This window comes from Leucoraja erinacea, chromosome 25 (genome assembly GCF_028641065.1).
Source record: "Leucoraja erinacea ecotype New England chromosome 25, Leri_hhj_1, whole genome shotgun sequence".
NCBI lineage: Eukaryota > Metazoa > Chordata > Chondrichthyes > Rajiformes > Rajidae > Leucoraja > Leucoraja erinaceus.
The window spans coordinates 30,910,030-30,930,908 of record NC_073401.1 but is presented as its reverse complement, the minus strand read 5'-3'; the positions used below and the strand labels follow the sequence as shown (position 1 = coordinate 30,930,908).

Genomic DNA, 20,879 nt, shown 5'->3' with positions numbered 1-20,879 from the left:
TAATGTGCTTTGAATCCCTTCATCTAAATCCATTAATCCCTAATAATGGGGGGTTTGAATGTGTGGCTAAGGAGTTGATGCGAGGGCAGGGATTTTTATATCTACTAGACCATTTGAATCTCTTCTGGGGCAGGGGTGACCTGTGCGAAAGAGACGGGCTGTACCTTTAATGGAAGGGGACCGACAGGCAGGTTTGCTAGTGCTACACGGGTGAGTTTAAACTAAACAGGGTGGGGTGCAGTCAACGTGGATGCGTATCCATGCAGCTCCCGGGAAAGAAAGTGGAGGAAAGGTCACATTTAAACTAACAGAGCAGGGGATGGGACAATGCAGGCAGACTGAGGGCTATAAAAGGAGGACAGAAGCAAAAGGTAGAAAGGGGATTAGAAAAACTAACCTGAAAGCTTTGTGGCTTAATGCGAGGAGTATTCAAAATAGGTGGATGAATTGAATGCACAGTTAGTAGTTAAGGGATATGATATAGTTGGGATTACGGAGACATGGCTCCAGGGTGACCCAGGCTGGGAGCTAAACATACAGGGGTATTCAAATTCCTGGGCGTGCATATTTCCGAAGATCTTTCCTGGTCCCAGCACACTGATGCAATTATAAAGAAAGCACATCAGCGCCTCTACTTCCTGAGAAGATTACGGAGAGTCGGTATGTCAAAGTGGACTCTCTCGAACTTCTACAGGTGCACAGTAGAGAGCATGGTGACTGGTTGCATCGTGGCTTGGTTCGGCGTCCAGGAGCGGAAAAGACTTCAGATCACTGCCCAGTCCATCATCGGCTCTGACCTCCCCACCATCGAAGGGATCTATCGCAGTCTCTCCACTGCCTTCAGGTATAAGGTACATGAGCCTGAAATCTGGTACATCCAGGTTCAGGAACAGCTTCTTCCTCACAGCCATCAACCAAACTCTGAACTATAACAGCCTATTGCACTTTATCTGCTTATTTATCTGTGTGTGTATATATATGGTCTATGCTATAGACACACTGAACTGTTCTGTATTTATGCTTACAATATTCTGTTGTGCTGCAGCAAGCAAGAATTTTATTGTCCTATCTGGGACACATGACAATAAACTCTCGTGACTTGACTTAAGTTACTCCAGCACTCACTGAAACGTCACCTATCCATGTTCTCCTTTTTTTGTAAACCAGCAACTGCAGTTCCTTGTGTCTCCAGTGAGATCAGGGTATGGGAGTAACACGCACCCCATTTCTCTGCCCTATTAGATTAGAATAGATAGGGGTTCGATGGATAGCCGAGACGTAGCAGGCCGAAGGACCTGTTTCTGTGCGGTAAGACTTTCTATAAGGAGGTGCAATCTGCTCCTTATTTAACCCATTGTGTTTGTTCAATTACTAAACTTTCAAAGCTACAAACTTACATCTGCAAACAAACCAAACTTGTCCGTAAACGGCAGGAGGTTTGGGAAGAGTTTTTTAAGGGTGATAATCAGCTCGTCTTCATATCCCCACATCATCTCCTTTATGGTTCTTTTGAAGAAAGCAGTTTGATTAAACTTCTTCATGATCAAGTTGAACATTAGTTTCATGGGTGGAGTTAGTTTCTCGGCTATAATGGACACGCCCTAAAATTGAAACAAACAAGAAATCAAAACATAGAAACATAGAAACATAGAAAATAGATGCAGGAGTAGAGGCCATTCGGCCCTTCGAGCCTGCACCGCCATTCAATATGATCATGGCTGATCATCCAACTCAGTATCCCGTACCTGCCTTCTCTCCAAACCCCCTGATCCCTTTAGCCACAAGGGCCACATCTAACTCCCTCTTAAATATAGCCAATGAACTGGCCTCAACTACCTTCTGTGACAGAGAATTCCAGAGATTCACCACTCTCTGTGTGAAAAATGTTTTTCTCATCTCGGTCCTGAAAGATTTCCCCCTTATCCTTAAACTGTGACCCCTTGTTCTGGACTTCCCCAACATCGGGAACAATCTTCGTGCATCTAGCCTGCCCAACCCCTTAAGAATTTTGTAAGTTTCTATAAGATCCCCCCTCATCCCCCCTCAAAAATATCAGTAGATGATCTGGAAGCAGCGAGCAGAATTAAGGCAACATATATAATACTCTGGATTCTACAAAACACGCTAAGGCAAAAAAGACTTTCGATTGGGAAGGAGAATCGACCTTAACGACAGGAAGTGGGCGTATCATTGAACACAACGCAAGGGATGCAAGGGTGACAAGGCACGATGGGACAGGACCTGCCAATGAGAGGACAAATCAATGTGGTCACTTACATGTGACACAGAAAGCAAGATGGGAAGTTGAAGGAATCTAAAATGGCTGAGAGAAAACCTGAAAGAGGTTGGCTCTCTTACTACCAGCTTTGATTAGCTGTCCTTGTACCTTGTGGTCATCACTTCTGAAGAGTCCACCAGGGACTATACTGGAAGTTGGACAATTTTATGCTGGACAATTTTTACATTTTATCAAGCCAATTGATATCAAGACAATTAACCTACAAACCTGTACGTCTTTGGAGTGTGGGGAAAACCTACACAGGTCACAAGGAGAATGTACAAACTCCATACATACAGCGCCCGTTGTCGGGATCGAACCCGGGTCTCCGGCGCTGCATTTTGCTGTAAGGCAGCAACTCTACCGCTGCGCCACCGTGTCAATTGCTCCACTACACTTTCCCAACAGCCATGATTGTTTTTTTGGGTTAGATTTTCTCCACTCCCACCGAATCTCGTTCCTCCACCCTTCACGTTGCAGAGCACATTGGGGAAAGCACCAGACTCTGCCTCCTTTGTCTTCACTCAGTCCCAGCCTTTCAACACTGTGTGGGAAAAGGTCATAAGTGATAGGAGCAGAAATAGGCCATTCGGCCCATCAAGTCTACTCTACCATTCAATCATGGCTGATCTATTGTCCCCTCTCAACCCCATTCTCCTGCCTTCTCCCCATAATCCCTGATACCTGTACTAATCAAGAAAATACATCTTGTCGAACTCAGTTAAGCCCCTTCACAATATTAAACATCTCTATTAACTCTCTCTTCATCCTTCACTGCTCCAAGTTAAATCCAGTCTCTCCACAGCTTTGATGCTGCAGTACGTGGCCCTGGTGAATACGGTGCCTGCTGGTGTAAGTGTGTTGGGAAGCCTGGTACCTACTAGTGCAAGCATGTTGGGGAGAACGAGCTGGTCACTCTCAGGGCCTGTTGAACGCTCTGGCACAAAGTGAAATTGTCGAAACACTCGGTAGGAAACTGTGTGATTGTCATGAAAGCTAATGTTGCCCTTTGGTCTGTATTCTCTGTAAAATAACAAACATCTCAATAAGTTAACTAACTCACTTTTTCCAGAATTCATTAATTACATAATTTTATATTTTACAACCATTTAAGATAGTACTAACAAAGGAAAATACGTTAAAGTTGTAAGGAAAAGCAGTTAACGATGATACGGAATTCTGTAAAATCTGTCAAAAACATTGGAAAAGGACAGGAATGTGGGAAGAATTGTGATACTATAGACAATAGACAATTGGTGCACGAGTAGGCCATTCGGAAAGTTGGGGGGATAATTAATGGCAACGTCCAACATAATGCATATTGGCGAGTCAAACATAGGTGGGGCATGCAGGTTAAACAGAAGGGCACGAGGAAGTGGTGATGACAGAAGGTCCTTGGGATTAAAGTCCATAGTTCCCTGAAAGTCGGGCAGCCTGCCTACATATAATTAGTAGTTAAGGGATATGATATAGTTGGGATTACGGAGACATAGCTCCAGGGTGACCAAGCTGGGAGCTAAACATGCAGGGGTATTCAATATTCAGGAAGGATAGACAGAAAGGAAGAGGAGATGGGGTGGCATTGCTGGTTAAAGAGGAGATTGATGCAAATGCGAGGAGAGACATTAGCTTGGATGCTGTAGAATCTGTCTGGGTAGAACTGTGAAATAGCCAAGGGCAGAAACTGCTTGTTGGAGTTGTATACAGACCACCAAACAGCAATAGGGAGGTTGGGGATCGCATCAAGCAGGAAATTAGGGATGCGTGTGTGTAGCAAAGGTGACTTAATGGGTGCTTTAATCTACAAATAGATTGGGCCAACCAAATTGATAACAGCGCTGAGGAGGATTTCCTGGAATGTATACGGGATGGGTTTTTAAACCAATATGTAGAGGAAGCAACTAAAGGGCAGGCCATTCTCGACTGGGTATTGTGTAATGAGGAAGGATTAGTTAGCGATCTTGTTGTGCAGAACCCCTTGGGCAACAGTGACCATAATATGGTGGAATTCTGCATTAAGATGGAGAGTGACATGGTTAATTCAGAGAAGAGGGTCCTGAACATAAAGACTGGAGACTTTGATGGTATGAGACGGGAATTGGCTAGGATAGGCTGTCAAGTGATACTTAAAGGGTTGATGGTGAAGATGCAATGGCAAAGATTTAAAGATCGCATGGATGAATTACAATAATTGGTCATCCCTGTGTGGCGTAAAAATCAAGCAGGGAAGGCGGCTCAACCGTGGCTAATGAGGGAAATTAGGTATAGTGGTAAATCCAAGGAAAAGGCATATACATTGGCCAGAAGAAGCAGCAAACCACAGGACTGGAAGACATTTAGAATTCAACAGAGGGGGTCAAAGGGGTTAATTAAGAAGGGAAAATCTTGGAGGGAGGGAGACCGCTTTTCAGGGCTCTTTACGGCGACTTCCGAGTTGCGGGGTCGAGGGGGAGCGGTCAATCACTGCCCCGCGCGGCTTGGGTTAACTTAAGCACGCCGGGGGCTCTAACATCAAAACCCGGTGTGCGAGCATACCCGGCGTGGCTTTAATGGCCGCGGAAAGGGGGCTTTGACTTTGACTCTGACATCGGGGGGGGGGGGGGGGGGGGGGGGGGAGAGTGGGAGATAAGTTTATTTGGCCAAAAACTGATGTGATGGATGTTTAAAGCTTATTTAGTGTCAAGTGAAGTAGGAAAACGGATTTCGTTTGGACCTCAAGGGGAAGATTAAAATGTAGATCCCTTGAAAACAGTGAAAGAAAGAATGCTTGCAGGGAATTTAAAAACTGACTGTAAAAGCTTATTTAGACATGTGAAGAGGAAAAGATTAGAGAAGATAAATGTAGATCCCTTACAGTCAGAATGTGGTGAATTTATAATGGGATAAAGGGCTGAACAGTTAAACAAGTAACTTTGGTTCTGTCTTCACTGAGCAAAACACAAACAATCTCCCAGAAAAACAAGGGGGACAGAGGATCTAGTGGGAGGGATGAACTGAAGGGATTCCACATTAGTCAGAAAATGGTGTTAGGTAAACTGTTGGAACTTAAGGCAGATAAATCCCCATGGCCTGATGGTCTGCACCCCAGAGTACTTAAGAAGGTGGCCCTAGAAATGGTGGATGCATTGATAATAATTTTCCAATGTTCTCTCGACTCTGGATCAGTTCCTGTGGTCTGGAGGGTAGCCAATGTAATTCCACTCTTTAAGAAAGGAGGGAGAGTGAAAACAGGGAATTATAGACCAGTTAGCCTTACATCGGTGGTGGGGAAGATGATCGAATCGATTATTAAAGATATAATAGCAGCGCATTTGGAAAGCATTGACAGGATCAGTCAAAGTCAGCATGGATTTATGAAGGGGAAATCATGCTTGACTAATCTTCTGGAATTTTTTCAGGATGAACAAGTAGAATGGATAAGGGAGAGCCAGTGGATGTAGTGTATCTGGACTTTCAAAAAACCCTTGACAAGGTCTCACACAAGAGATTAGTTTGCAAAAATAGAGCATATAGTATTGGGGTTAGGGGATTGACATGGATAGAGAACTGGTTGGCAGACAGGAAGCTAAGAGTAGGAATTAACGGGTCCTTTTCAGAATGGCAGGCAGTGACTAGTGGGGTGCAGCAAGGTTCGGTGCTGGGACTCCAGTTTACGATATATATTAACGATTTAGACAAGGGAATTAAATGCAACATCTACGTTTGCGATGACACAAAGCTGGGTGGCAGTGTGAGCTGCAATGGGGATGCTATGAGGCTGCAGGGTGACTTGGATAGGTTGGGTGAGTGGGCAGAAGCAGTATAATAATTATTATTTTATTATTATTATTATTATTATTATTATGATTAAACTTTATTTCAGACTCAAGGTCCAGACGTGATGACATTACATAAAATACATTGCATATAAAAACACCAATCAAATACAAATAAAAGCTCAGTTCATTACTTATGAGCATCATAAATTATATACAAAAACACAATATATGATTTAAAATCCAGAATAAAAAAGAAAGATCAATGTCCTACAACGGGACTGCGATACCAATGTCTCCACAACTGAGATTGGTAGCGTGTAGTGCTAAATCCTATGTTTGATAAGACCACGTTAATTCAATCTTCAGTCATTAATCCTGCAAATGAATTCATACATATGATTTCTTAGGATAGCTTCTAAAGTACTAACTCCTGCAGCCACAAGCATGTTACTAGCGCTACACCATCTAGGTTTCCTTAACAATGTTCTCATGGCATCATTATAGGCCACCTTTAGTCTCGGCACTCCTATTTGACTCATTTTAACAAACAGCTTTCTGTGATTAACACGATCAAAAGCCTTGGAAGCATCAATAAAGCAATAATATTTGTTTACAATCATCTTTAGGGCATATATACACAAATCAGTGCCATGTTTAGCTTTAAAGCCAAACTGGTTATCTGTGAGTTAACAAACTCATTTACTCTATCCAGCAGAATTCTTTCTAAGACTTTTGACAATATGCTGGCTGAAGCTGTGAGCCTGTCATTATTTAGGCTGCCTACTTTACCAGCTTTGTCCTTAATGACCAGCATTAGCACAACAGACAACACTGAGTCTGGTAACAAGCCATGAATCATAAAGCCAGTAAAACAAATAGCAAGGAGAGGAGCTATCCTCACACTCGCTTAGTTAAGAAGTTCAGCAGAAATACGATCCAAGCCACTTGCTTTGTTGTTGGACAGCTTGTTCATGGCATGATACACCTCATGTGACATAATCGCCATTGAATCATTTCTCAATATTGTTCACCCTATACAAATAAACGTTGCCTATTTCCTTCGCTCCATTGATGCTGCTGCACCCACTGCGTTTCTCCAGCATTTTTGTGTAGCTTCAATTTTCCAGCATCTGCAGTTCCTTCTTAAACAATCAGTTGTGGGCTCCCCAGCCCCATGAAAGTTGCCATTGAGAGTATTGAGTTTGGCCCTGTCTTGCTTTGCTAAGAATGTCTCTTGCATACATAGTACGTCACAGTTCTCCAGAAGGTTGTCAACAACTGAGCGGCAAGCTTTATCCCCTGAGCTCCGGTCCAAACGCAGGCCACGACAGTTTACGACAGAACCCGGATGGTCATTTAGGGAGATTAGTGCGTTCCCCAAGCACCAGCAGGCGCAGTGCTTGATCCAATCACTCCAACCCCACACAGCTCGTAATAGCACCGGACAAATGCCATTTCTGGCCAGAGCTCCGAATTGTACGTTTCGCCAACCTCATTACATTCCGCAGATACTTAAATGAACAGCATCTACTGTGTACAGTGTCAATCTTTTGACAGGTAACCTCATGGCAAAGATTTTCTTGTGGCTAAGTGTGAGGCTATCCACTTTGGTGGCAAGAACAGGAAGGCAGATTATTATCTGAATTGTGTCAGATTAGGAAAAGGGGAGGTGAAACAAGACCTGGGTGTGTTAGTACATCAGTCACTGAAAGTAAGCATGCATGTACAGCAGGCAGTGAAATAAGCTAATGGCATGTTGGCCTTCATTGCGAGAGGATTTGAGTATAGGAGCAGGGAGGTCCTACTGCAGTTGTACAGAGCCCTGATGAGTCTGCACCTGGAGTATTGTGTGCAATTTTGGTCTCCTAGTTTGGGGAAGGACATTCGTGCTAGTGAGGGAGTGCAGCGTAGGTTCACCAGGTTAATTCCCAGGAATGCGGGACTGTCATATGCTGAAACATAGAAACATAGAAACATAGAAATTAGGTGCAGGAGTAAGCCATTTGGCCCTTCGAGCCAGCATTACCATTCAATATGATCATGGCTGATCATCCAACTCAGTATCCTGTACCTGCCTTCTCTCCATACCCCCTGATCCCTTTAGCCACAAGGGCCACATCTAACTCCCTCTAAAATATAGCCAATGAACTGGCCTCAACTACCCTCTGTGGCAGAGAGTTCCAGAGATTCACCACTCTGTGTGAAAAAAAGTTCTTCTCATCTCGGTTTTAAAGGATTTCCCCCTTATCCTTAAGCTGTGACCCCTTGTCCTGGACTTCCCTAACATCGGGAACAATCTTCCTGCATCTAGCCTGTCCAACCCCTTAAGAATTTTGTAAGTTTCTATAAGATCCCCTCTCAATCTCCTAAATTCTAGAGAGTATAAACCAAGTCTATCCAGTCTTTCTTCATAAGACAGTCCTGACATCCCAGGAATCAGTCTGGTGAACCTTCTCTGCACTCCCTCTATGGCAATAATGTCCTTCCTCAGATTTGGAGACCAAAACAGTACGCAATACTCCAGGTGTGGTCTCACCAAGACCCTGTACAACTGCAGTAGAACCTCCCTGCTCCTATACTCAAATCCTTTTGCAATGAAAGCTAACATACCATTCGCTTTCTTTACTGCCTGCTGCACCTGCATGACTACCTTCAATGACTGGTGTACCATGACACCCAGGTCTCGCTGCATCTCCCCCTTTCCCAATCGGCCACCATTTAGATAATAGTCTGCTTTCCCGTTTTTGCCACCAAAATGGATAACCTCACATTTATCCACATTATACTGCATCTGCCAAACATTTGCCCACTCACCCAGCCTATCCAAGTCACCTTGCAGTCTCCTAGCATCCTCCTCACAGCTAACACTGCCCCCCAGCTTAGTGTCATCCGCAAACTTGGAGATATTGCCTTCAATTCCCTCATCCAAATCATTAATATATATTGTAAATAGCTGGGGTCCCAGCACTGAGCCTTGCGGTACCCCACTAGTCACTGCCTGCCATTGTGAAAAGGACCCGTTTACTCCTACTCTTTGCTTCCTGTTTGCCAGCCAGTTCTCTATTCACATCAATACTGAATGCCGTGTGCTTTAAGTTTGTATACTAATCTCTTATGTGGGACCTTGTCAAAAGCCTTCTGGAAGTCCAGATACACCACATCCACTGGTTCTCCCCTATCCACGCTACTAGTTACATCCTCGAAAAATTCTATAAGATTCGTCAGACATGATTTACCTTTCGTAAATCCATGCTGACTTTGTCCAATGATTTCACCACTTTCCAAATGAGCTGCTATCCCATCTTTAATAACTGACTCTAGCAGTTTCCCCACTACCGATGTTAGACTGGTCTGTAATTCCCCGTATTCTCTCTCCCTCCCTTCTTAAAAAGTGGGGTTACGTTTGCTACCCGCCAATCCTCAGGAACTACTTCAGAATCTAAAGAGTTTTGAAAGATTATTATTCTCTCGTTGGTTCCTCTACATGTTGATTTAGATAACTATCCTGCATACATTCCAAGAAATCCTCTTCCTCAGCATCCCTGCCAATTTGATTCACCCAATCTATATGTAGATTGAAGTCACCCATTATAACTGTTTTGCCTTTGTCGCATTAATATATATTGTAAATAGCTGGGGTCCCAGCACTGAGCCTTGCGGTACCCCACTAGTCACTGCCCGCCATTGTGAAAAGGACTCATCAGGGCTCTGTACTCCTACTCTTTGCTTCCTGTTTGCCAGCCAGTTCTCTATCCACATCAATACTGAACCCCCAATGGCGTGTGCTTTAAGTTTGTATACTAATCTCTTATGTGGGACCTTGTCGAAAGCCTTCTGGAAGTCCAGATACACCACATCCACTGGTTCTCCCCTATCCACGCTACTAGTTACATGCTCGAAAAATTCTATAAGATTCGTCAGACATGATTTACCTTTCGTAAATCCATGCTGACTTTGTCCAATGATTTCACCAATTTCCAAATGTGCTGCTATCCCATCTTTAATAACTGACTCTAGCAGTTTCCCCACTACCGATGTTAGACTAACTGGTCTGTAATTCCCCATTTTCTCTCTCCCTCCCTTCTTAAAAAGTGGGGTTACGTTTGCTACCCGCCAATCTTCAGGAACTACTCCAGAATCTAAAGAGTTTTGAAAGATTATTACTAATGCATCCACTATTTCTGGAGCTACTTCCTTAAGTACTCTGGGATGCAGCCTATCTGGCCCTGGGGATTTATCAGCCTTTAATCCATTTAATTTACCCAACACCACTTCCCGGCTAACCTGAATTTCACTCAATTCCTCCAACTCCTTTGACCCGCGGTCCCCTGCTATTTCCAGCAAATTATTTATGTCTTCCTTAGTGAAGACGGAACCAAAGTAGTTATTCAATTGGTCCGCCATATCCTTGTTCCCCATGATCAACTCACCTGTTTCTGACTGCAAGGAACCTACATTTGTTTTAACTAATCTCTTTCTTTTCACATATCTATAAAAACTTTTGCAGTCAGTTTTTATGTTCCCTGCCAGTTTTCTTTCATAATTTATTTTCCCTTTCCTAATTAAGTCCTTTGTCCTCCTCTGCTGGTCTTTGAATTTCTCCCAGTCCTCCGGTATGCTGCTTTTTCTGGCTAATTTGTACGCATCATCCTTCGCTTTGATACTATCCCTGATTTCCCTTGTTATCAATGGATGTACTACCTTCCCTGATTTATTCTTTTGCCAAACTGGGATGAACAATTTTTGTAGTTCATCCATGCAGTCTTTAAATGTCTTCCATTGCATATCCACCGTCACCCCTTTTAGAATTAATTGCCAGTCAATCTTGGCCAATTCACATCTCATACCCTCAAAGTTACCTTTCTTTAAGTTCAGAACTATGGTTTCTGAATTAACAATGTCACCCTCCATCCTAATGAAGAACTCAACCATATTATGGTCACTCTTGCCCAAGGGGGCACGTACAACAAGATTGCTAACTAACCCTTCCTCATTACTCAATACCCAGTCTAAAATAGCCTGCTCTCTCGTTGGTTCCTCTACATACTGATATATAAAAAAATCCCGCATACATTCCAAGAAATCCTCTTCCTCAGCACCCCTGCCAATTTGATTCACCCAATCTATATGTAGAATGAAAGAATGGGTCGACTGATCTTGGAAGGATGAGAGGATATCTTATAGAAATATGTAAAATTATTAAGGGATTGGACAGGCTAGATGCAGGAAAAAATATTCCCGATGTTGAGGAGTCTAGAACCAGGGGTCACAGTTTAAGAATAAGGGATAGGCCATTTAAGACTGAGATGAGGAAAAAACGTTTTCAGCCAGAGAGCATCTCTGGAGAAAAAGGATGGGTGATGTTTCTGTTTCAGGTCTTCAGTCTGAAAAAGGGTCCTGACCCAAAACATCACCCGTCCTTTTTCTCCAGAGATGCCCGCTGAGTTACTCCAGCACTCTGTGAAACGTCACCTATCCATGTTCTCCACAGATGCTGCCTGACCCGCTGAGTTACTCCAGCACTCTGTGTTCATCTTTGATGTTGCATTGCCTGTTGTATTCTGTCCCATTGTATGTTGACTGCTAGAATAACAAGTTAAGCAATCACAAAGTCCTGGCATGACATTTCAAAGTATTTGCTAACTGAGATACCTGTAAACGTAGGGTCCTCGCTGTTCAACAACAGGCTTCTCACCCTGGAGAATTGCGTCTGGATTCACGATATGAAAGAAATATACAGACATGTAGAAAGGGATAGGAACATCCTTCCAGACGGAATAGGCAAAACCATTGCGTGGGTTGATTTGAACGTTCTAGATCCAATAACAAAAGACAGATTACAACAGGGATTATAAAATGAAGACAAGCCTCCGATACTGCTCTACAGACGGAGAAACTCTTGCATGTGGAGGTGTGAGTGCCAAGGCAACGTGGCCTACAAACAATGGAGATCTGTGGCACGACGTCAGCCATGGCAGCCTCGCCAACGGTCTGTCTGTCTTTTTTGTTATTTTTAGTGTGTTTTAAAAAGTATGTGTTAATGTTCTCTGTGTAAGAAGGAACTGTTGATGCTGCAAAATCGAAGGTAGACAAAAATGCTGGAGAAACTCAGCGGGTGAGGCAGCATCTACAGTGCGAAGGAAATGGGCGACGTTTCAGGTCAAGACCCTTCTTCAGACTGAAGAAGGGTCTCGACCCGAAACCCCGCCTGTTAATGTTCTCTGGTTTGTTTTATGTAGGGGGTGGGGAGGGGGTGGTGCTGGTCGAGGGAAACTTTTTTGTCAATCTCTTCCCTTGCCGGAGATGTGATTGCTTTCCGGATCATATCTCCGGTCGCTCTGCGGCCTAACATCATGGAGCTGGCTCGGGACTGACTTTGAGCCCCACCGCGGGGGCTGTGGAATTTCCATCGGAGCCTACGATCTCTGTGGATTCCAACATCGAGGAGCTTGCAGTCTCGGGTAGAAACTGACCTTGGGAAGCTCCAAAGCAGCAGGATGTTCGACTAGCCCCGACCCGTGGTCCAATCGCCGGGCGCGAGGAGCTGACATCCCCCCGATGCGGAAGCTTGGTCACCCTGATGCGGAGGGCCCAACCACCGGCTACGGGAGCCAAGATCATCCCATCAATGGGAGAACAAAGAAGGGAAGAGATTTCAGTTTTTTTTGCCTTCCATCACAGTGAGGAATGTGGAGGAGTCGCTGTGGTGGATGTTTATGTTAAAATGTATTTTGTGTCTTGTTGCTTTTTATTGGTATGACTGTATGGCAAATCAAATTCCTCGTATGTTGCAAAACATACTGCTGTTGCAAAACAGAACTGCTGTAGATTTCGGAGGAACAGCAGCAGCAGATTAGCAAGAGATACGACTGATTGGCTCTAGCCCAAGTGGGAGGAGAGGGGTGAAAACAGTTAAAGTAAAGGCCAAGGCCAAGGCCAGGCAAGTCTTTGTTCAGAACTGCTGTAGATTTGGGAGGAACAGCAGCAGCAGATTAGCAAGAGATACGACTGATTGGCTCTAGCCCAAGTGGGAGGAGAGAAGTGAGTCAGTGTGGGAAAACAGTTGAAAACTGAGGAATTTGCTTTGTAAATTGGTAAATCAGGCAATTTATCAGTCAATTTAAGCAAGACGGCTCTTAGCGAGCGACAGTGAGTGAGCGGCCTTGTGAGGGAAGTGTGAGTCTTTGGCTCGAGAGTCTTCGGAGAGGAGACCATGCAATACGCTTGAGAGGTAGAGACGAAAGAAGGAGATGTCGGGCAAGCTGATTCAGTGCGATGCTTGCAGTATGTGGGAGGTCAAGGACACCGCTGGTGCCTCTGGCTGCTACAAATGCGAAAAGTGCATCCAGGTAGAGCTCCTGAAGGGCCGTGTTGGGGAACTGGAGAAGCAAGTGGATGACCTCCGGTTCGTACGAGAAACGGAGTCGTTCCTCGACAAGTCCTACAGTACGATTGTTACACCTAAGGTACTGGAAGAGAGAAGGTGGGAGACAGTGAGAAAGGGAGGGAAGCATGGAATGCCAACGTCCCCGGGTGGTGTACCTCTTGTAAACAGGTTCACCCGCTTAGAAGCTGTTGGGACAGAAGACGTGTTTACACTGAGCGACGGACTGGCTTGCGATGCGAATAGGGCTGTTGAGCCAAAACCAAAAAGGTCTAAGGCAGGCAAGGCCATTGTAGTGGGAGACTCCATTGTAAGAGGTATGGACAGGGGTTTCTGCGGCAACAGACGGGATGCAAGGATGGTGTGCTGCCTTCCCGGTGCCAGGATCCAGGATGTCACGGACAGAGTGCAGAAAATCCTCAAGGGCGAAGGTGAACATCCGGAAGTGGTAGTGCATGTCGGCACAAACGATGTCGGAAAGAAGGGGATGAATATTCTGCAGCGTGACTTTAGAGAGCTCGGAAAAATGTTGAAAAGCAGGACCTCCAGGGTTGTTATCTCCGGTTTGCTTCCAGTTCCCCGTGCTGGCGAGAGCAGGAACAGGGAGATACGGGACCTGAACGTGTGGCTGAGGAACTGGTGTACGGGGCAGGGATTTAGGTTCTTAGATCACTGGGATCTGTTTTGGGTTAAGGGGGAACTGTACAAAAGGGACGGATTGCATCTTAACAGGTGTGGGACCAGCATTCTGGCAGGCAGGTTTGCCACTGCTACACGGGTGGCTTTAAACTGAATAAGGGGGGTGGGGTGTCGAATGGGATAGTGGAGGATGGAGTTAAAGGGAAAGGGTTTCTTAAATGTGTGAGCGTAGAGACCGAGGGGTGTAAAATGAGGGTAGAAGCAATAGGTAGCAAGGTGAAAAGTAAAAGTGGCAGGCAGACAAAACCCGGGCAAAAATCAAAAAGGGCCACTTTTCAACATAATTGTATAAGGGGTAAGAGTGTTGTAAAAACAAGCCTGAAGACTTTGTGTCTCAATGCAAGGAGCATTCGTAATAAGGTGGATGAGTTGAATGTGCAGATAGCAATTAATGACTATGATATAGTTGGGATCACGGAGACATGGCTCCAGGGTGACCAAGGCTGGGAGCTGAACATCCAGGGATATTCAATATTCAGGAGGGATAGAGAGAAAGGAAAAGGAGGTGGGGTAGTGTTACTGATTAGGGAGGAGATAAATGCAATGGAAAGGAAGGACATTAGTTTGGAGGATGTGGAATCGGTATGGGTAGAGCTGCGAAACACTAAGGGGCAGAAAACGCTGGTGGGTGTTGTGTACAGGCCACCTAACAGTAGTAGTGAAGTTGGAGATGGTATCAAACAGGAAATTAGAAATGCGTGCGACAAAGGCAAAACAGTTATAATGGGTGACTTCAATCTACATATAGATTGGGTGAATCAAATTGGCAGGGATGCTGAGGAAGAGGATTTCTTGGAATGTATGCAGGATAGTTATCTAAATCAACATGTAGAGGAACCAACGAGAGAGTAATAATCTTTCAAAACTCTTTAGATTCTGGAGTAGTTCCTGAGGATTGGCGGGTAGCAAACGTAACCCCACTTTTTAAGAAGGGAGGGGGAGAGAATACGGGGAATTACAGACCAGTCTAACATCGGTAGTGGGGAAACTGCTAGAGTCAGTTATTAAAGATGGGATAGCAGCACATTTGGAAAGTGGTGAAATCATTGGATAAAGTCAGCATGGATTTACGAAAGGTAAATCATGTCTGACGAATCTTATAGAATTTTTCGAGGATGTAACTAGTAGCGTGGATAGGGGAGAACCAGTGGATGTGGTGTATCTGGACTTCCAGAAGGCTTTTGACAAGGTCCCACATAAGAGATTAGTATACAAACTTAAAGCACCCGGCATTCAGTATTGATGTGGATAGAGAACTGGCTGGCAAACAGGAAGCAAAGAGTAGGAGTAAACGGATCCTTTTCACAATGGCAGGCAGTGACTAGTGGGGTACCGCAAGGCTCGGTGCTGGGACCCCAGCTATTTACAATATATATTAATGATTTGGATGAGGGAATTGAAGGCAATATCTCCAAGTTTGCGGATGACACTAAGCTGGGGGGCAGTGTTAGCTGTGAGGAGGATGCTAGGAGACTGCAAGGTGACTTGGATAGGCTGGGTGAGTGGGCAAATGTTTGGCAGATGCAGTATAATGTGGATAAATGTGAGGTTATCCATTTTGGTGGCAAAAACGGGAAAGCAGACTATTATCTAAATGGTGGCCGATTGGGAAAGGGGGAGATGCAGCGAGACCTGGGTGTCATGGTACACCAGTCATTGAAGGTAGTCATGCAGGTGCAGCAGGCAGTAAAGAAAGTGAATGGTATGTTAGCTTTCATTGCAAAAGGATTTGAGTATAGGAGCAGGGAGGTTCTACTGCAGTTGTACAGGGTCTTGGTGAGACCACACCTGGAGTATTGCGTACAGTTTTGGTCTCCAAATCTGAGGAAGGACATTCATGCCATAGAGGGAGTGCAGAGAAGGTTCACCAGACTGATTCCTGGGATGTCAGGACTGTCTTATGAAGAAAGACTGGATAGACTTGGTTTATACTCTCCAGAATTTAGGAGATTGAGAGGGGATCTTATAGAAACTTACAAAATTCTTAAGGGGTTGGACAGGCTAGATGCAGGAAGATTGTTCCCGATGTTGGGGAAGTCCAGGACAAGGGGTCACAGCTTAAGGATAAGGGGGAAATCCTTTAAAACCGAGATGAGAAGAACTTTTTTCACACAGAGAGTGGTGAATCTCTGGAACTCTCTGCCACAGAGGGTAGTTGAGGCCAGTTCATTGGCTATATTTAAGAGGGAGTTAGATGTGGCCTTTGTGGCTAAGGGGATCAGGCGGTATGGAGAGAAGGCAGGTACGGGATACTGAGTTGGATGATCAGCCATGATCATATTGAATGGCGGTGCAGGCTCGAAGGGCCGAATGGTCTACTCCTGCACCTAATTTCTATGTTTCTATACTTGGCTAATAAAGTATGATTATGATGAACCCGTGTCCTCTCCTCCAAAGTGCCTCAATCCCAGCCTAGCTCACGTTCACAAGTTATAGAATTAGGCCATTTGGCCCATCGAGCCCACTCCACCGTTCAATCAAGGCTGATCTCTGCCTCCTAATCCCATTTTCCTGCCTTCTCCACATAGCCCTTGACACCCGTTCTAATCAATAATTTGTCTATCTCTGCCTTAAAAATATCCACTGACTTTGCATCCACAGCCCTCTGTGGCAATGAGTTCCAAAGACTAACTACTCTCTGACTAAAGAAGTTCCTCCACACTTCCTTTTTAAAAGAGCTCCCTTTAATTCTGAGGCTATATCCTCTGGTCCTAGACTCTCCCACCAGTAGAAACATCCTTTCCACATCCACTCTATCTATGCCTTTCATTATTTTGTAAGTTTCAATGAGGTCCCCCCTCAACCTTCTAAACTCCAGCGAGTACAGGCCCAGTGCCGTCAAACGCTCATCATATGCTAACCCACTCATTCCTGGAATCATTCTTGTAAACCTCCTCTGGACCCTCTCCAGAGCCAGCACGTCCTTCCACAGATATGGGGCCCAAATTTGCTCACAGTACTCCAAAGGTGTCCTGACCAGCACCTTATAGAGCCTCAGCATTACATCTCTGTTTTTGTATTCCAGTCCCCTTGATATTAATGCTAGCATTGAATTTGCCTTCCTTACTACCGATTCGACTTGCAGATTAACTTTTTGGGAATCCTGCACCAGCGCTCCCAAGTCCCTTTGCACCTATGATTTCTGGATTCTGTTCCCATTCAGAAAATAATCTACTCCTTTATTCTTATTATCAAAATGCACAACTCATAACTTTGCTATACTGAATTTTATCGGCCACTTCTCTGCCCACTCTCCTAACCTGTCCAAATCCTGCTGCAGAGTTCATGCTTCCTCTACACTGCCTACCCTTCCACCTATCTTCGCATCAACTGCAAACTTGGCCACAAAGCCTTCAATTCCCTTATCTAAATCATTGATATACAATGTGAAGAGCAGCAGCCCCAGCACCAGCCCTTGCAGAACTCCACTAGTCACTGGCAGCCAACCTAAAAAAGTGCCTTTTATTGTTACTCTTTGCCTTCTGCCATCCAGTCAACTTGCAATCTATGCTCATATCTTCCCTTCAATACCATGGGCTCTCATCTTCCCTAGCAGCCTGATGTGTAACACCTAATCGAAGGCCTTCTGAAAAGTTAGGTAAACACCATCTACAACCTCCCCTCTGTCTGTCCTGCTATTAACTTCCTCAAAGAACTCCAGCAGATTCGTCAGGCAAGATTATCCCTTCACAAAACCATGCTGACTTTGGCCTTTTTTATCGTGAACTTCGATAGGGTCAGGCTAACTGGCCTCTGCTCGGCTCCTTTCTTGTTCAGTGGGGTGATAGTCGCAATTTTTCAATCTTCAGGAACCACTCCTAACTCTAGTGATTCTTGAAATATCACAACTAATGCCTCCACAATCTCTGAGGCCATGTCCTTCACAACCATGGGGTGCAGTCCATCCGGTCCAGGTGACTTATCCACCCTCAGACCTTTCAGTTTTCCTTTGTGACCGCCACTTCACAAACATCCACCACCTGACCCTCTAGGATTGCAGGCACAATGCAGGGGTCTTCCACTGTGCCTGGAGCGTGTTGCCTGATGAAGTGGTAGAAGCAGATTGAGAATACATTGAACAGGCAGGGTAAGGAGATGTGGTGTGCAGATGGAATTAGTTCAGCTTGCCGCCTTCAACACTAAACAAGCACTGAGCTTTGATATCAAATGGGCAATCTAGACTTGGAACCCACCGCAGAGTAGGCTTGTTATAAAGTTTGACATTACCTCAAATTAGATTAAACTTTATGCAACACTTTGCAACTTATCATTGATAGCTGTTTTTTGCAATATTCAGATAACAAGCAATTAGAGCTGATCATGGTACTAAGTTTAATAATTACCTTGAACAATTAACTTTCTAATTCAGGCAACCTTTACCTCCTTTTTTCCCCTCTCTTCCTCCTTCAATCTACATCTGGTCCTCACATCCTTTTCTTCCCCCATTCATTCTTTTTTGTTCCCTCTCTGCACTGACTCCATCTTGCCTGCCTATCACCCAACCTCTCCCACACCTGGTTTCACATGCACCATCTTTCTCCTGTTCATCCAACTGACCCTTGATAGTTCATCCAACAATCACCTTCCAACCCCGGTCTCACCCCTCCTCCTCTCTTCTCCACAACGCCTATGTCCACTATCGTTCCTGATGCAGGTTTCAAACTAAAACATTGACAATTCCTTTGCCTCCACAAATGCTTGAGAAACTTTAACATGGGTAAGTAAGTCCCCAGGGCTGATGGGAACTATGATAGGTTATTGTTGGAGTCTTGACAGAGATTTTTATATCTTCTTTAGCTACTGGGAAGATCCCAGAAGACAGGAGAATAGAAAATGTTACCTATTTAACAAGGGCAACAAGGACAAATCAGGAAATTCTCAGCTGTTGAGCTTTACATCCAACGAGGGGAAAATAATGGACAAGATTACTCTCTGTTGAAAAAGCATGGAGTTGTGAGGAGGTCACACTATATACATGGTGAGTAGTCTCACAAATTAGAATATTTTTGAGGAAGATGATTGATGAGGGGAGGGCAGTGGATGTTGCCTTCATGGACTTCAGTAAAGCATTTGATAATGGTTCTCATGCTAGGCTGGTCCCAAAGATTAAATCACTTGGGATCCAAGATGAGATGGAATGACCATAGAAGACATGGCAGGGTAATGATGGAAGGGTGTATCTCTGACAGCAGCCCTGTGACCAGTGGCGTTTACAGCTGGAACCTCTGTTGTTTGTGATAGGAATGTAGGTGGTCTGATTACTGTTTGTAGGGAAGTTGTGATTAGTAAGGAATATTATCCCATTTTCTAAATTGTTAGAAATTTGAGCAGGGAAATGACAGATGGAATTTAATCCAAACAAGTGTGAGGTGTTATATTTTGGGAGATGTAATATGGTTAATTGATCAATAGATTAGGTATGTTACAAAACCTACCTGAATCGTCGTTAAGAATCTGTCCCAGCCCCGTGTGTGTGATTTTGGCGCTGTTTAGAGGGGGCGGGTTTAAAACGCGATTTTTACTAGGCTGTCGCAATCGAAAATGTTCAGCCTAGTAAATCATTAACGGAAAATCGCTGAAAGACCCCGTCGCAAAAGGTATTATTAGTTTTTATGGCCTTGTATAATAGTTATAGTAGTTTAAAAATCACTCTCTAAACCCGCGACCTCTCGCAGCCCCAGGGTTTTATAAAGCAAACAATTAAAGGTATGTACCTTATTTTTACATTAAAAGGGGCTTCTTAATAACCCTGTATATAAAGTTTTCTATAGCGAATAGTTCATTTTGGGCTCTTTATATCCCGCAGTATTTTTCTGGGCATTTGAGGGCACAAATCCACTGCAATGTGAACGTTCTAAACCAGCGCGTTCACAGGAACCCACTAGAAAGCCGATTTAAATTGACTTTAATTTACAGCAATTGAACACTAAATTCCTTCCATTTGGCCTATAAATTGATGTAAATGAGATTTAAAAATCATGTTTTATTGTGAATTATTTGTGAATATTATTTGGACGCTTAGGCTATTTAAAAATGTTAATCATTTATTAAGAAATGGATAGATGTTTAGATCTAGTAATTGAAGTTTGAAATTAGCTACAATTGGGTAACTAACTAATTATATGCTTTAATTTCAGGTCCTCCAAGTAAGATTATTTTATATTTGTTTCAGAATGGTTCAATCTATGATAACTGAAAATTTCATTCAGTTCTCTTAATTTTTAAGAAGGTTATGGGCTTTTGACTGTCCTCGATCACAGCTTTTTTGTTATGTCCATAGAAAATCGATAGGGAACAAGATGCTAATTTCCGAGTATGAAAATGGCCATAACTTTTTTATTACTTGAGATATGAAAGTGAATTAGGTGTCAAATTAAACATTGTTATGCTTTATCTGATGGGATAAATTGCAGACTTGATTTTTTAAATCTAAAAATTTTGTAACATTGCTAAATAGATCAGATTTAATGATAACCAGCCAGGTCACCTGCAATTTCCTCTCTAGAGATACAGCATGGAATATAACCATTAAAAAATACAGCACGGAAACAGGCCTTTTGGCCCACCAAGTCCATGCCAGCCATCAATCACCCGTTCACACTAGTTCTATGTTATCCCACTTCCTCATCTACTCCCTACACACCAGGGGCACTACGGAGGCCAATTAACCTACAAACACGCACGTCTTTGTAGTGCGGGAGGAAACTGGAGCACCCGGAGGAAACCCATGCAGTCACAAGGAGAACAGGCAAACTCCACA

At 44.0% G+C, this 20,879-nt stretch overlaps 1 protein-coding gene across 1 annotated transcript in view; it reads right to left on the bottom strand.

Annotated features, from left to right (window-relative positions):
• The window catches only part of LOC129709234 (scavenger receptor class B member 1-like), a 36,000-nt gene that overhangs the window by 10,090 nt on the left and 5,031 nt on the right, over positions 1 to 20,879 (bottom strand). Inside the window, exons 3-5 of the mRNA XM_055655460.1 lie at positions 11,689 to 11,849; positions 3,160 to 3,301; positions 1,398 to 1,601 (exon numbers count right to left, since the gene is read on the bottom strand). Of these exons, the coding sequence (XP_055511435.1) occupies positions 1,398 to 1,601; positions 3,160 to 3,301; positions 11,689 to 11,849 (507 nt within the window). The remainder of the gene's footprint in view (positions 1 to 1,397; positions 1,602 to 3,159; positions 3,302 to 11,688; positions 11,850 to 20,879) is intronic.